Genomic DNA, 15,778 nt, shown 5'->3' on the forward strand with positions numbered 1-15,778 from the left:
CTTCCGAAACACTGTATATTTCGGAGCTGACAATCTCACTTGTAGGAAGCAAGTTTACAGATGCCGTCAAAGATATTATATAACACCACAATGTTACTTCAGTTACAATCTACGTGTTGTTTGATTTCCACTATTGTCTCCCTTATCGCTGGTCCGTGTTAAAATGGAAATCTGTGACGATTAGGGCTTTATTGATCAAAAGTCTTCATCGGAGACACCGAGGGCAGTAGACTGCTGAATTCAGAGTTCACCTGCAGTGAATATATATATATATATATATATATATATATATATATATATATATATATATATATATATATATATATATATATATAGTTTGACTCTTTCATCAGCCTTTTTCAAAGGCAAATACAAAACATAGACAAGACAAACAAATAAAACAGAAAAACGGTTATGTTTGCAAAACTTTACTTGGTTGTTTCTACAGGAATTAAACCTTTCAACTTTATTATGTTTTAATTAGTTTATTTCAGCTTATTGCTGAGACTGGAAAATACCCAGAAATTGACGAGCCATAACGACATCTGTTATTTTATGTAAATTTATATAAGCGCAAATTATATCCAAGATATTTCATTGTTATAGTAGTCATAGGCTATTAACCAAATTTAGAGAATTATTTAAAGAAAATGAGTCTGCTGCGAAAGATTATTTTGTTTGTACATGGTTGTCTTCTTCTAGTCTTCTTGTTTTAAACCGCATGGTTTCAATGTTCTAAGGCGGCGTATTCAGTAAGATTCCTTTTATTTCCTGGTTTGGGGACTCCAGTTAGGGATGTGAGCAATTGCAATAAGTGTTGTATCTCTGAAAGTGTGGCCAGGATAGAAAAGCGTTCTGAGACAGGCTTCTTTATAGCTTTTGTGTCATCTAATCAGATCTATGAACTTAAATGGTGATCCTTATGTGTAGCTTTTCAGTAGATGTGGTTTCGAGTAGATATCTGTATGAAGTTTGTTTTCTACCAATCTGGATGTTGGGTCCAGGAAGATTCGGTTTGAACTGGGAACTTCTGCCGTGAACTTTATTGAGGGACGGAAGTTGTTTGTCGTTAATGAATCGAACCAGAATGGGTAGACAAATGGTCCCTTCGTATGCTAATAAATTTTATGGCAAGACGGGAGGGTCAAATTGTAGCATCCGTTGAATTTACACTTCCCAGTGGGTACGTTTAATCGATGATATAGAAATGAAGTTGTAACATGGAAGAGAAAGTCTGGATGAATTTATATGAAAAGAAATAATTTCCATCCCTCTCTAAATTCACGGCAGAAGTCTTCAACTCAGACCACGTCTTCTTGGACACAACAACCAGACTGGTAGAAAACAAACTTCATACGGACATATACTCGAAACCAACCAGCTGTCACCCAAAACACGCTTTAGTAACATCCCATATAACCAGGCACTGAGAATACGCAGAATTTGCTCCGACGATGAAACATTCCTGAAAAGGTCTGAAGAGCTATCGAAATATTTAATTTACCGAGACTACGACAAAGACCTGATTACGGAGGCAAACATAAAGGCTAAACGAACAAACCGCGATAAACTACTAAAATGTAGAAAGAAGGATAGGATACCATTTTCCTGACATACCATCCAGGCAACCCCAAAGTAGGCAACATCATCGGGATAGACTAGCCCATCGTGAGTCGTCGGAGCCACTAAATGGAATGTTCCCTTGCAAATCTTTAGTAGCCTACCGGAGACCAAAAAACATAAAGGACATCCTAGTCAGGGCGAAGTTAACGCCAATCACTAATCAAGACCACCCTAGTGAATTTGACCCCTGTGGCAATAATAGTTGCAAAACCTGTCAACATTTGATAAAGAGCATTACATTTTCTAGCACAGTTACATGAGCAAAAACTAAATATACTTGGTCCAAACAAAACGTGCAAAACAGAGAATGTCATTTATCTCATCACATGTAAGATCAGTAGACTCCAGTATGTCGTAGGACCCTGAAAAGCTACACAAAAAGATCAACCTTCATAGATCTGATTGAATGACAAAGAAGCTATGCAGAAGCCCGGTCGCAGAACACATCTTATCCCCTGGCCACACTATCAATGATATAACACTTATTGCAATTGCTCACAACCCCAAGTGGAGTTCCCAAACTAGGAAAGAAAAGGAAACTTACTTGATACGCTGCCTTAGAACATTGCACCCAAGCGGTTTAAACCAAGAATACTAGAAACAGGCAACCATGCACAGACAATATCTTTTGCAGCCGAAACATTTTCTTTAAATATTTCTCTAAATTTTGTTAATTGCCTGTGACTACTATAACAATGAAATATCCGGGATATCATTTGCGCTTATATAAATTTACATAAAATAACAGATGTCGTTTTGGCTCATCAATTTCTAGGTCAATACAAATATTTTCCAGTATCAGCAACATGCTGAAACAAACTAGCTGAAACATAATAAAGTTAAAAGATTGAATTCCTGTAGCAACAGCCATATAACGTTTCGCAAACATAACCATTTTCTTGTTGTATTTATTTGTCTTGTTTGTTTTGTATTTTCCTTTGAAAAAAACGTTAAAAATTATTGCATTTATCTTAATCAATTCCTGACACACGTGATCCCTTGCTAGAGCCAGTGCACTGGAAAGGATTGTTATTCGCCATATGATTTGTATTCTTTATATATATATCTATGTATATATATATATATATATATATATATATATATATATATATATATATATATATATATATATATATATATATATATATATATACACATATATACATACATACATACATACACACATACATGTGTGTCTGTGTGGGATACACAATTACCAATTTATCTGTTCTAATTGGTCATGTATGTTTTTAAACACCGGTTATTGTTTTTAGAACTGAGCAAAATTTAGAGCATGTTCCTTTAGGATATAATGTTTTGTAATATAAGGAGAACACTGTTCACAAGGCATAGCTAACTTTAGATTCAAATTTTTTTATTCTTGACTTGTCTGCATTGGATCGAGTCCCAATGGCAAAATTGCTTTTCGCGCCCCTAAGTCTTGTTTACAAGCTCGAGATATAGTACACACGATATCAATACTATTGAAGTCATTCAATAATTATATCTGCCAGTTTTTTCGTGTGTTTACAGTGGTGCAGAACATTCGTCTTGCTGGAAACGGAAGTACAAACTCTCGCGGAAGGGTAGAAGTTTCAAGTCCAAATGGCACGTGGGGAACGATATGCGGATATAACTTTGACCCGTTGGATGCTAAGGTTGTGTGTAGAATGCTTGGATTCAATAACGGGTAACTATTGATCATTCGATCTGTTTGTCTATATAAATTTGCAACTCCCTCTGTGTTTGTAGTATGCATACTGCATTACATTAAGTCCTTATTTTCTTTTTACAGATGACTCAATGTCAAGTAGGTGCTTTTTTGATATAGATAGCTCTAAACCAGTGACCACTACATGCGCCTTATTGACCATTGTAACAGACAATAACCCGCCCAACAGTATTTGTTTATTTTAGCAAGCCAGTGAACCCTAGTCCAGCCCGATTGACTTTTTTAGAAACAGAAGAAAACCTACCCCATAATATGTTTTTAGTTAATATTTAACATACAATATTCTATCGCTCCCCACACACCCATCAATTTTCAGTGAAACACATTCAAGTGATTTAGTTAGCAAATATTACTTGAACGGCAAAACTTCATCTATCTCAGTAAAAAGTGTAAAATCTGTATCCGATCGAGTATCCGTAAATCTGACCTTATTTGGCGATCATCCAACTGCAGACACCATTATTGCGTACATATTCATTTTAAAACGATTATCGCTACTTACACCGTACAAACTCTTTTATAACCGAACTTAATATGTAAACAACAAAAAGCTGTCCCACTGAAACAATTTACAGACAATACTCAACAACCAAAACGACGGAAGAAAAGTAAATGTGTATGATGCAGTTGAGATATGAATAATATAAAGAAAATTAATAAATAACATTTATTCCAATAAGTCCATGCAAACTAAAACGATAAAGTCATATTTTGCTAGTGTAGTCTAGTGTATAAATCCAGGTGTGTTAAGATAATACTTAATCATACTTGAGTAGTTCTGACGCAAGTCTAGTGTTGTAGTGCATTTGTAATAAGGTAACAGTCAATTGCAGTGGAGTGAATTAAACTTTTTCCACAGTTTTCCACATGACGTAACTGTTGAGGTTGTTATTCACTAAATACAACACATGACGTGACAACGCCTCACAAAACATGTATCACATAACAACAACCCACAAGTAATGTGCCGGAAGAAAACCGATCTAAAGTATAGATCGACTTGTTTGTTTTTCTGACATCTGATACCTATGAAACGGACAAAAATGTATTGTATGTCAGACAGTTAGGGTCTTAAAATAGAAATCTTTATTTACAAGAGGCTATCTTCTCAATATTACTAAAGAGCTTTTAAATACCAGACAGGTAATCCTGGTTTCTGCTGTGTATAAATTTGACATTCTCAGATGGAAAGAATATGGATGGGATATTACAGATGGATGATATACCACCTTGCGACAAGCGTAATGAAGAGTTCTAATTATAAATATTTAGGATAAAATAATTAAATGGTGGAAAATATGCACTAGTGAAATGGAAAAGATATATTGATTATTTTCAAATTTGGGAGCCTGATGAATATATTGTATTGCTAAAATTGGTCCAACATTATATTTCACATAATCAAACAGAAATACAAAACTGATCACTCTAAATACTAAAAACCATCGCAGAAAAAGTTAAGAAACATTATAATGAGAAAGAGATATGTAATATTTTGCATGATAAAATTAGTCCACATATCCAATCTCAAGATGTATGCTGCTATTGAAGAAATATTTTATAAATTGTCATCATCTTCAAGAAGATTGTATATTGTTTTGTTTCTTTTAGCAGATTATAATATGTGTGTGAAAGAACATAAATATTTTGAAATAAAATAGGTTCACACTTTCGCCGGGTTTGGTTAGATCTACTAGTGAGATACCAGAAGAGCTAATGGGGTAGCATGTTGACCTTCGTCCTTCAACGCGTTAGCAAAAATGTACTGTCGCCACTCCACTTAAACTATCACGAGGGTTACTATTAAACATTTCACATACATTCATTCCAAGATCTATTTGAAAATGGTGCCGTTTGGGCGTCCAGCATGGCCACCCATACAGCCATCTTGAAAATCCTGTTCTAATTACTTAATTTGGATGGACTGTTATCTCCATAAGCAAATTCACTAAAAGATGTGCTATGAAGTCTCCTTGGTCCTAAATCAAAATAGTGCCGATCTGAACTCCAATATGGCCGCTTCGGCAGGTATCTTCAAGCTCTTGTTATCGCTACTTTTATTAAACGGGAAGTCATATCAATATGAGGTTTTCAACAAATATGGTCTTTACCTGATCAATTATGAAACTGAGTCAAATTTGACGTCCAATTTAGCATCCTTTATTTTCGCTACTGAGTAGATGGTCACGTCGACATGGGATTTTCACTAGAAGAAAAAAGTCTTCGGTATCTATTCGGTAATAATTGAAAGTTATATCTATCAGACAGCCAGTATGGCGGCCATCTTGAAAGTGATGTTATGTCAGCCGAATATCAGGGATGGTTTCACCACTTATCAGAATGGAACATTGCTTTGAGATAACAATAAATACGTCAGATGAATATGCAAATGAGACGTGAAAGACAAATATTTCCGTGATAACGATCAAAATGCATGCATACAAAAATGAAATAACCACCTAGAAATAATTCGAAAAAGTCAACAAAGCTTAATAAATGTGATGATTGGTTTCACAGATAGTCCGATAAAATATAGAGGACATTGGTTACTTTGATGGTGCAAGTAGCATGTCTTCGACTTGATATACCAATTAGTGTGACAGGAAAAAAAGGAAACAGTAATCTGGATATACTGATCATTTTTGAAGGATAAACATATCATTATTGTGATTGGATTCATCTCGAGTATACAAACCTGCCAATAAAATGTACTTTTGCAAGAGGACGCTTATATAATCTTAATACCGAATTATATTACAACACTACATCAGAGAATGCAATCAAGTAGATAACACATTGGACAGAATGTCAAAAGAGAGTTTTGTCGTTAAGGATAAACACTGTAAGATCATCAGCTAAAACTCCAGTATATTTATTTTGTCATTTTAAACATAGCATGATACCAATATACAATACATAGGTAATTAATATATAATTCAAACAACCAAACAGATGTTATCAGGGCAATATCTTCACGTTAAATCAGTACACCGGGTATTAGCCAATAATATCCAGAAAATGTACTGTATACAAAGGTTTTATGACGTGCAAAAATTACAGAAAGTGTATGTAGGGAATATGGAGTTACATCCGCCGATAAAATGTTGAAAAATTAATAGATAGGTTCTGTCCCTAATGAATGAAATTTGAATTTCATGTACCCAAATTATGCACCATACCACTACTCATAAATGATATGCTTAGTTATGAATCTCATCTAGATTTTACCGAATAAAACTAATCAAGAGGTCATGAAAATGTCATAAATAATGATGAAAGATAACATTCGTTTCGTATGGACCTTATTGTCTATGTATTTGAAAAGGATCAGAAAGAAGTTGTCATGAAGAAAATTCAGACTACCAGATAGCATCGATTCTTGGGTTAGTCGTTTGACGAATATGTAAAGAATCTAGACGATGGCACTTTAATTACCTTTGTGGAACCAATATATCTGAGTAAAGACGAATATATGGACTATTTTAAAAGGTTTAGAGAAACTAAATGACTACGAATCATGAAATTTATTTCGTCATCAAATTGTAGTTGAGGATTACAAGCATACAGCACATGTCATGTAACACTTCATTTCAAGTCCCTATGTTGATATTACCGAAGAGATTTTAGAAATATCTGCTTGAATAGTTACGAACCCAATGCAGAACAATATTTCGGTACAACTGGACTACCTCGTGATGTTAGCTCGAAAAGTCACAAAGTAGAATCAGAATTATTTACAGTCCATATTATGTACCTCATGACTGAACCAGGAATTAGGGCAGGAATTAAGACAATTCCAAATAAATATGCCAAAGTATTAATGAGCACTGCCTTGACCAAGATGAACATATAAGAAATGGTAGGGAATATAATATGCCAGGAGCAAGGTCATGCAATATTTACCCAACACTCTGCATGTCTAAATCATGTGACAATTAATGTATGTCAAGAACTTTGAGTGGGCAGACAAGGAGCAAATCAGTATCATCGAAGAAACATGCAATATCTTCGAGAGATGATGAAAATTGTGGTGCACGTTTTGAAGTAGATTAAGTACCATCACATTCACACACTATATTAAAGATTATCCATTAGCACCTGAAGAACAAATTCCTCAAAATTGTGACTTATCTACATTGCCACAGGAATAGCTTGATGAACAAAATGGTTCAAAGACGTATAATAACTAATTCTTACTAAAGCTTAAAATGACAAAGAGATATGCTATACACTATCGTAATTGGAAATGTAATGTTCAGTTAAATTGGAGACTTAAGACCACGCAAGAAGCCCTATTATTTAATAAACATGAAGAAAAAACACATGGTTTAAATTTTACACTGAATGAAATACCTCTCTAAAATTACAATAAGCCGTTGATTTAAAATGGGCTTTGAAGACGATTTTTTTAAAAATCATTAATTAGATGGAAACTCTACGCAAGTGAAAAAATGTTAAATATATCCTTTGAAAGAAGAAAATATATAAAAAATACTCATAATTTGCAAGGAGAGCAATCATAGGCAAATATTAGTTAATAGTTAGTTAAAATAAATTAAAATTCAAAATATCAAAACGAATTTATAATGATTTTGATGTGATAGAATAAGTAAATAGTTTATGAATTTTGGCACAGCAAGCTCTACAAATGTGTCGATACAATTAGGATGTTAATTACAGATACATAATCGTTGTGTTTTCCTGTAGAAACACACAATTTGAATACGACCAGGCATTATACGTTTGTATCCAATTACGTAATATGTTTAGGCGCTTTTGTAAATCTCCGCAAGAGTTTTTTTTTTATATATTAGTAGTTGCTTCTGAAACTTCTTGCTCAAATTGTTTGCTAAGCTCAACTTCTTGCTGCTCTAAGATAATTCGCAAATTAGTTAATTGAACAGTATGTTCCAGCTTTGTATTCGAAAACACATACAACTTCTCTTGGGCTTCTTTGATAAATCTGTGTGACGCATTGAAACGAAATATCGATTTTTAATCTGTATTGTAATGACTTTTACACTCCATCCGTCTGGCAGAATAATACCGAGACAAGACATATCAATAATTCTTTCAAACTACTACGCAAATCTATCGGTGAATTTTTCGCTATGAGATGTAACTTTGGTACCCATTTTAAGCAAGGTGCGTGTGGGTGCAGTTCGGTACTTAAAGGTTTCCACATTCATTATTTGTTATGTAGCCATGAAAACAATGTTTAGCATAGGAAAGTTTATACATGTATTGAACTGGATCATTGCGTATTAGCATAAGAAGCATATCAAAGGATAGTGAAAACTGTACAGAATATGCAGTAGGCCTTTTCACATAATCAGAGGACCGGGAGGAATAGGTGAATTCTTCATATATATATGAATTTTGTTTCAGTTCAGCAAATGCTTACCGAAACAGTTATTTTGGTGCTGGATCTGGACCAGTGTGGTTTGCTAGCCTTGATTGTATAGGAAATGAAACACATCTCGATCAATGTTCTTCAAGTGACACATCCTGTGACCATTATTATGATGCAGGGGTAGCATGCGGAAACGGTAAGGAATGCTATTATATCTCTTTAAAAAATACTTACAACATGTAGTTTTGAACAGACTTTTGACATTAATTGAATAAGAGGGTATTACAAGGCTACCCTTGAGACTTGCAATCAACATTGCAACTATATATATATATATATATATATATATATATATATATATATATATATATATATATATATATATATGCAAAAGAAAATAATGGTTTATCAATACAAGAACGTTTTAACCTGAGAGGTAAGCTATATACTCTTAGAGCTGACCAACATATAAAGAATGTAGGAGTATCAACATAAGCAGTAATTTAAAAAGAATATTTTAGTTGTAGGCCTTTTTGTACATAAATGTTCGACTGATAATAATGACTATCAAAAGGTCATATTTCAGTTTCCGTTAAATCTAGTGGATGAATGTTGTCTTCCCATATGCTGTAACATAATATATAAGCATATTATAAGCTGACTGTGAGTATCAAACGTTATATTTGTGTCTATAGCAGTTGTAAAAAAGATATGACTTTCTTGAAGAAAGCAAGTAGTTCTTCCAATACCAACTGGCTTTGGATGGTTTTATATACGTACCAAAATCATACATTGATGACATCTTGTCTAAAATGAAGCCATAGTTTGTATTTTTTCCCCATATTAAACTTGTACAAAATTAGAAATTAATTGAAATATATGCATAACCAAACTTACGTTCTTTCTTTTTCTTTGTTTTAATTTAATTTGTTTAGTATCTCATGTATCAATTTGTAGTCCTTTAAGCATTTATCTTGCAAAAACGTTTCAAAATGTCGTCGAAACTAATTATGTGATATTTACTTTATTGCATCTGTAAGATAATTCATTATTTCATCAGAATAGATAATTAATTATTTCATCAGAACAACGCTTGTTTTATAGTCGTCTCATATTTATCAGGTGATATCAGATCAATTAATTTCTTTTTGACTTTTGAATTTTATCTTTTCTTTTTTCTTTTTTCAAATTCAAATATAAATCAACTTTTTGATCAACGGCACTATTCTTATTACTTCTGTTAGACATTCCAAATATCATATCTGAAATTTAAAATGCATCCATTTTCGGTAAATTCTCTTTATTAATGCTATAATTATTTTAAAGCATTATAGATTGTATTTGGTGTTTATAAGTTTTTATCTGAATTGCTGACACAAAACAAATATACATCATAAGTTCATCTACGTGTTTTTCAATATTTCTGCATTCACTGGTGTACATTAGCTAACTTGTGCCATGTTCCATGCAACAATTGTCATATGTATTTCTTAAGTCCAGCCATAAGCAATAGTGATCTGTAAAATACAAGTAACATTAACATTCATAAATTCAGTGCTTTTGTTCCTCGTTAAAATAGTATTTTTCGTAGCTTATGTATGTGTTGATTCGGTTTAGATTCTTGAGAATAAAGCATTTTTAACAATCCTCCCACAGTAAACATAAGTTTTCTATTTTGTAATAGAAATACATTGAATGATCTATTTCTCTGTCATTTTTACGCATTATCGTGACTCCTTTTAAATTCATTTTTGGTGAATCAAACATTATTTTTGAGAGCTTAATAGCACCAACATCGATAATTATTTCCTATGACACAATTATGAAAGAAAGCGACTCCCTTTTACACATTTCATTAGCATAATTAGCCTTTTTATTAGAAGTAATTCTATCTTTATATATGAATGTAACACGATGTGTACCAATATTCACCAGCCGAGTTAGTACCTTCTATCACTTCGGATACTTTGAAGTGCAATTATGACTGGAAACCATTGACTAAAATCAAAATGAAACAATGGACAATTATGAACCCCTACTTGGAAATCAAAATGTGTGTCTTTCTGTTTACAATAAACTGAAACGCTTCACTGGACCGAGTTGTGCATTACCCTCGTTTTAGCTTTATAGTTTTGCATTAGTTGTTTCTTGCTGTTTTATTTGTTCTTACATAGATTGGCAACCACAAATCTTAAAACACCATTCAAATGTTACAATCGTAGAACCCACAAATATCATGAATGTCAAAATAAATCTTTATATTTATAATGCTCATTCATCATAAACTGCATTGCAAGCCTTTTCTTAACGTTTCTATGAAACGAAATAAAAAAAAAATATTCAGGTGCAATAAACGCATATCTCTAAATGAAGATATTACCTCCAAAAGGTTTTCCTCAGGTTTTATGGTACTTGGAATTTGTTCAGTACAATGATGAGTTGGACTAAGGTGATTAACACCCTGCGATGTTCCGGTGGTCCCCAAAAAGGCTAATAATACATGCATATATATAAAAAGACACATAAAGATGTACACAGAGAAACATAGACACGCAAAGATGTGCACAAATACACTATGACTTAGATATACAGGCAATCTGACACACGGACACTCATATCATTTTAGTTAATTGTTTTACTGTATTTACATGATTATGTTTATCGTGCTGGTCTTTGTTCACTTTTGCGAGACTTTCTGCATGCAATGAGGCACACACACACACACACACACACACACACACACAAAGATATGCAAAGACACAACGAAATACAAAGAAAGGTACTATGACTCATATGTTTATATCTTTTCATTTAATTTATTTGTAATATCTTTGTATGTTTTTGTCGTACTGATCTTCGCTTGTCTTTGTTCACCTTCGCTGGACTTTCCACACATTTGTGTGTCTTCGTTGTTACAGCTCCACACGGCTCCGAACACAGTGATCTCCATGAAGAGAAACGTTGCAATCTAAACCAGAACAAAGATCTGAAAGTTTCAGACTCGTTATGACTGAGTCAATCCAGATGCCTTTACATTCACGGCGTCAAACGCTAAAGAAATGCAATATTTAAAACGTTTCAGCTTTATTTTGTGAGTGATTTACACCCTAAGTAAGCGCTAAGTGCATATATATATATATATATAATTATATATATATATATATATATATATATATATATATATATATATATATATATATATATATATATATATATATATATGTGTGTGTGTGTGTGTGTGTGTGGATTTCATAACTAATACACTCATTGTAGTCAATTACAACTCATCCAAGTCCCGGCCATTTGAACAACAGTGCGCTCCCGTAAGATGTATAGTAATGGCATAAGCGATATCGTGTTTCACACTTGAGTCTAATTTCTTGTGGTTCGGTGCGAATGACATTTTATACTCTGGTTGGGCTTCTTTGTCAGACTAGGTACTTTGTATTCGGTGTATTGTCACAGAATAAGGCAAGATATAAATTGGTTTTGCCTTAGAACGATTTGACCATTTTACGTTGTACCTTGGGTGAATAATTGTTTTTCTAGGCAAGCAACTGTACCAGTATGTATCGCGTCGAAAATTACTTGTGACGAGAGACATTAAAGGCACGAAATGAACGGGTATTTACCCTATTACTCGCTCTCCTATGGATTTAAGGTAGATTATGTTTCTAACCTAAGCTGGTCGTGTTGGACCTCGTGAAGGAGTGAGCGTTCTCCATTGTGTTCTCCAGCCATAGGGGTAAGTGTTAAATTCATATTTTATTTGGTATGTGAAGCTTATTCAGGTTTAAATTCATATCGTGTAATGATGCATTTACTACTACGCAGATTTGAAACGTTGTGAACTTTGAATTGCAAGTTGCTATTAGAGTTCAATTTATTAGCATATATCTAAAGAGTTTTCAGAACCCATTAGTATGACCAGCTTGGTTTTATTGTAGCTGTTCAGGGCTGTGTAGAGCTGTCTGAAGTTGTTCAGGGCTGTTTAGAGCTGACTAAAGAAGTGTAGGGCTGACGGTAGCTGTTTAGGGCTGACTGTAGCTGTTTAGTGATGCGTGCGGTCTATACGTATGTGTGTATACGTGTGTATGTACACGTGGTAGAGCCACGAATGTAGACGTAGACATTACAATGGTGATGTATGCTGTCTGTACCTATGTGTATACGTATGTCTGTACATGTGGTGGATCCGTGAAGGGATTGAGCGGCCGCTAAAAGTGTGAGCCAACCCAAGGACTCGGTGAAACTGTGTAGTTCATTAATTTATGAATCACACGACTGTACGAGTGTCAAGAGGCATATGTTTGTTCCAACTGATGTTTCAGCAGACTACATTTTCAATTGCATGAGATTATTTTGAATCTTATTGGCATTATAGAAGATTATGTGAAATCTCGCTTACATTGCATAATGTAGGAGATTATTTAAATCTCACATACAGTGCTTAATATTATTCGAAATATTTGGATTCCTTGAGATTATTTGAATCTTAATGGTATTCCATACGTGCGATTATGTGAATCTCTTACATTGCATAATATTATTTGAAATGTATTTGCAGTCCATGAAGTTATTTGAATCTCACTTTCCATACGTAAGATTACATGAAACATATTTTCGTTTTTCATCTTGTGAATGTTTGTGAAGAGTGATTGGATGAATCGTATGTCGAGAGCGTGAGAGAATCATTGTATTTATAATATACACATATACATTTTTATCAATTCATTTTATAAATTTCCATCGACCATCACATTATGTTTGCCTTATTCATTTAGTCCCAAACCAACTCAATTTCTGTTCTGTTAAATGTATGTACCGTCTAGGGTAGTCACTGAAGGATTGTCGACCGATTATCTGATCCTTAGGAAATTATGATATATCTTGTTTGTTCCGCTCTCGTTGTGCCTCAGATTAATCGTGCTGACTTTCAGGTGGAATTGCCTTATCTTTACTTTTATATCCCGTTCCATATCATGCCCATCTTATATCTATGATTCGGATTTTAACTAGTTCTTAGATTTTCTCTGCTGGAGTGTCTGTCCTTTTTTCGGACCACAATCTATATTGATTTTCAGACGATTGTTCATACTTTCCGTGTTGTTGTTCTTCCAAAATTAGTTTGATTTCTAAACCACATATTCTCCACATGTTTGTTTACGTGTTTTTCATCATATGCTAAGAGGTCAGAATGACCCTTTTCATTCAATCATCAAAACCAAACGTTGCACCCTGTAAGTAAAATAAGTTGTTCAACTTTGCTATGACCACATACTGAACAAGAATGCCTCTTATATACCTTAGAAATGATAATGGTTATTCAAGCACCTTATTAAGTTTCATGTTAAACCTTTGATTCAAACGCTAACAGACAAACGGACGGAAATCACCGTTACATAGTACGTCACTTCTAAAGATGGGATGAGAGACCTTTCCATATTAAAACCTTGTTAATTTGTCTTAAATAAGACTTAAAATAAAATAAGGTATCTGATAATATATGTACGAAATATTATAAAACAAAACTTCTTTAATATATAAACTATCTAAAATATTGGAATGCGAAACTTATTTTTTTCATTAATTAACCATTCTACGGAAAGGTTGGTAGTATGTATGTTACACACATATTGTATCAATATCGCTTCCTTTAAAGCGGCATACATTTATATTTTACAAATAACACAAGAAGAGGACTTTGAAGGTCGCAAAGCACAATATCCGTGAATAAATTTCAGTATGAAAGACTCTATAAGGATTTGTAAGAGTCTGTTTGAAAAGTACAGGAAAAGTACAGCCACGCTCTTTTATTAGGAATGTAAGACGATACCTATAGTTTCTCTAGTCAAGTTGAGTAAATGCAATTCATTGAATTGTTTATACTTATATAAAGGACTGTACATAATATTTTCAATTTAAATAATATCTTACCTCTGGTAGTCTCATCAGAGAATTCTTGTAGCTGAAACTTTCTCCATCCTTCTGAATAAACACGAAGAAGATATATTAACATTCACAGAGACATCAATCAAGTCACTTAAATCAATACCGTCACTTTTTGTATGAACCCAGGTTTTATATCACGTTACACTGACTGTGTTGCAATTCTTATCACAAACCACACAATAGTAATGTTCAGTCCATGCATCATGCGGGCCCGTGACCAAGGCATATTGTTAAATATATAATTATGTCACACAAATTAATGAAAATAACAGAATAAACTTTGTTTACCAAAGTGAATAGATAATTATTTAAAATAAACGTAAAGCTAAGCTTTTTAAATAGTCCAATAGTTCTTAATTTGAAAAGTAGTGCCGTGTCAGTTGACATTGAAAATATAATAATTAACACATCGCGCTGATAATATCAGATAGGAATTAAAATTCCAATCATATGCCTTTTATTTACGTGCAGTATAATTGCTTGTCACATATTCCTTGGTGAAATCTTTCTCTTTAATCTGTAACAATGTTGGCCATTTGTTCTCAATTAAATAATCAAGGTTATATTCAAAATTGAAAATAACCTGGTCTTAATTACTGCCATAGATCTAATAAAGAACAGCAGAAAGCGATGCACAGGGATTTGAAAATTGAAAATAAAAGCAACCTTCATTTCGTATTATTTAAAAAAAAAAGGTCTCATCTATTTGCATGCATATATTCAGTTAATCGTACGGCTATCTATATTATTGTGTTAGTCTTTGTGTGCATGTGAGTCTTTGGGTGTTTTTGCGTGACTTTGCATGTCTTTGCGTGTATATTCAGCATTTAGTAGGACCAGTGGCAGTTCTGTAATCATATGTATTGTTGTTAGCATTTAATATTTCAGCTGTTGGAGGTTCTTCAAACCCTGAATTTCACTATTACATTCAACATAACCATTTTAAATACGTTCCTTTTTGCAATCCACCCACACGTGTATATATATATATATATATATATATATATATATATATATATATATATATATATATGTGTGTGTGTGTGTGTGTGTGAAAGTGTTTGAGACCGAATCTATTGTAGGTAGTGTTGAAGATGCTTCATCGGCTAGTGATATTG

General features: G+C 33.3%; 1 protein-coding gene across 1 annotated transcript in view; it reads left to right on the forward strand.

The window, feature by feature from the left end:
* The window catches only part of LOC149797359 (scavenger receptor cysteine-rich domain superfamily protein-like), a 203,561-nt gene that overhangs the window by 69,162 nt on the left and 118,621 nt on the right, over positions 1-15,778 (forward strand). The window contains exons 5-6 of the mRNA XM_089962112.1: positions 3,157-3,313; positions 8,744-8,904. Of these exons, the coding sequence (XP_089818238.1) occupies positions 3,157-3,313; positions 8,744-8,904 (318 nt within the window). The remainder of the gene's footprint in view (positions 1-3,156; positions 3,314-8,743; positions 8,905-15,778) is intronic.

Source organism: Sinohyriopsis cumingii, chromosome 6, assembly GCF_028554795.1.
Source record: "Sinohyriopsis cumingii isolate HCF-2022 chromosome 6, ASM2855479v2, whole genome shotgun sequence".
Lineage (NCBI taxonomy): Eukaryota > Metazoa > Mollusca > Bivalvia > Unionida > Unionidae > Sinohyriopsis > Sinohyriopsis cumingii.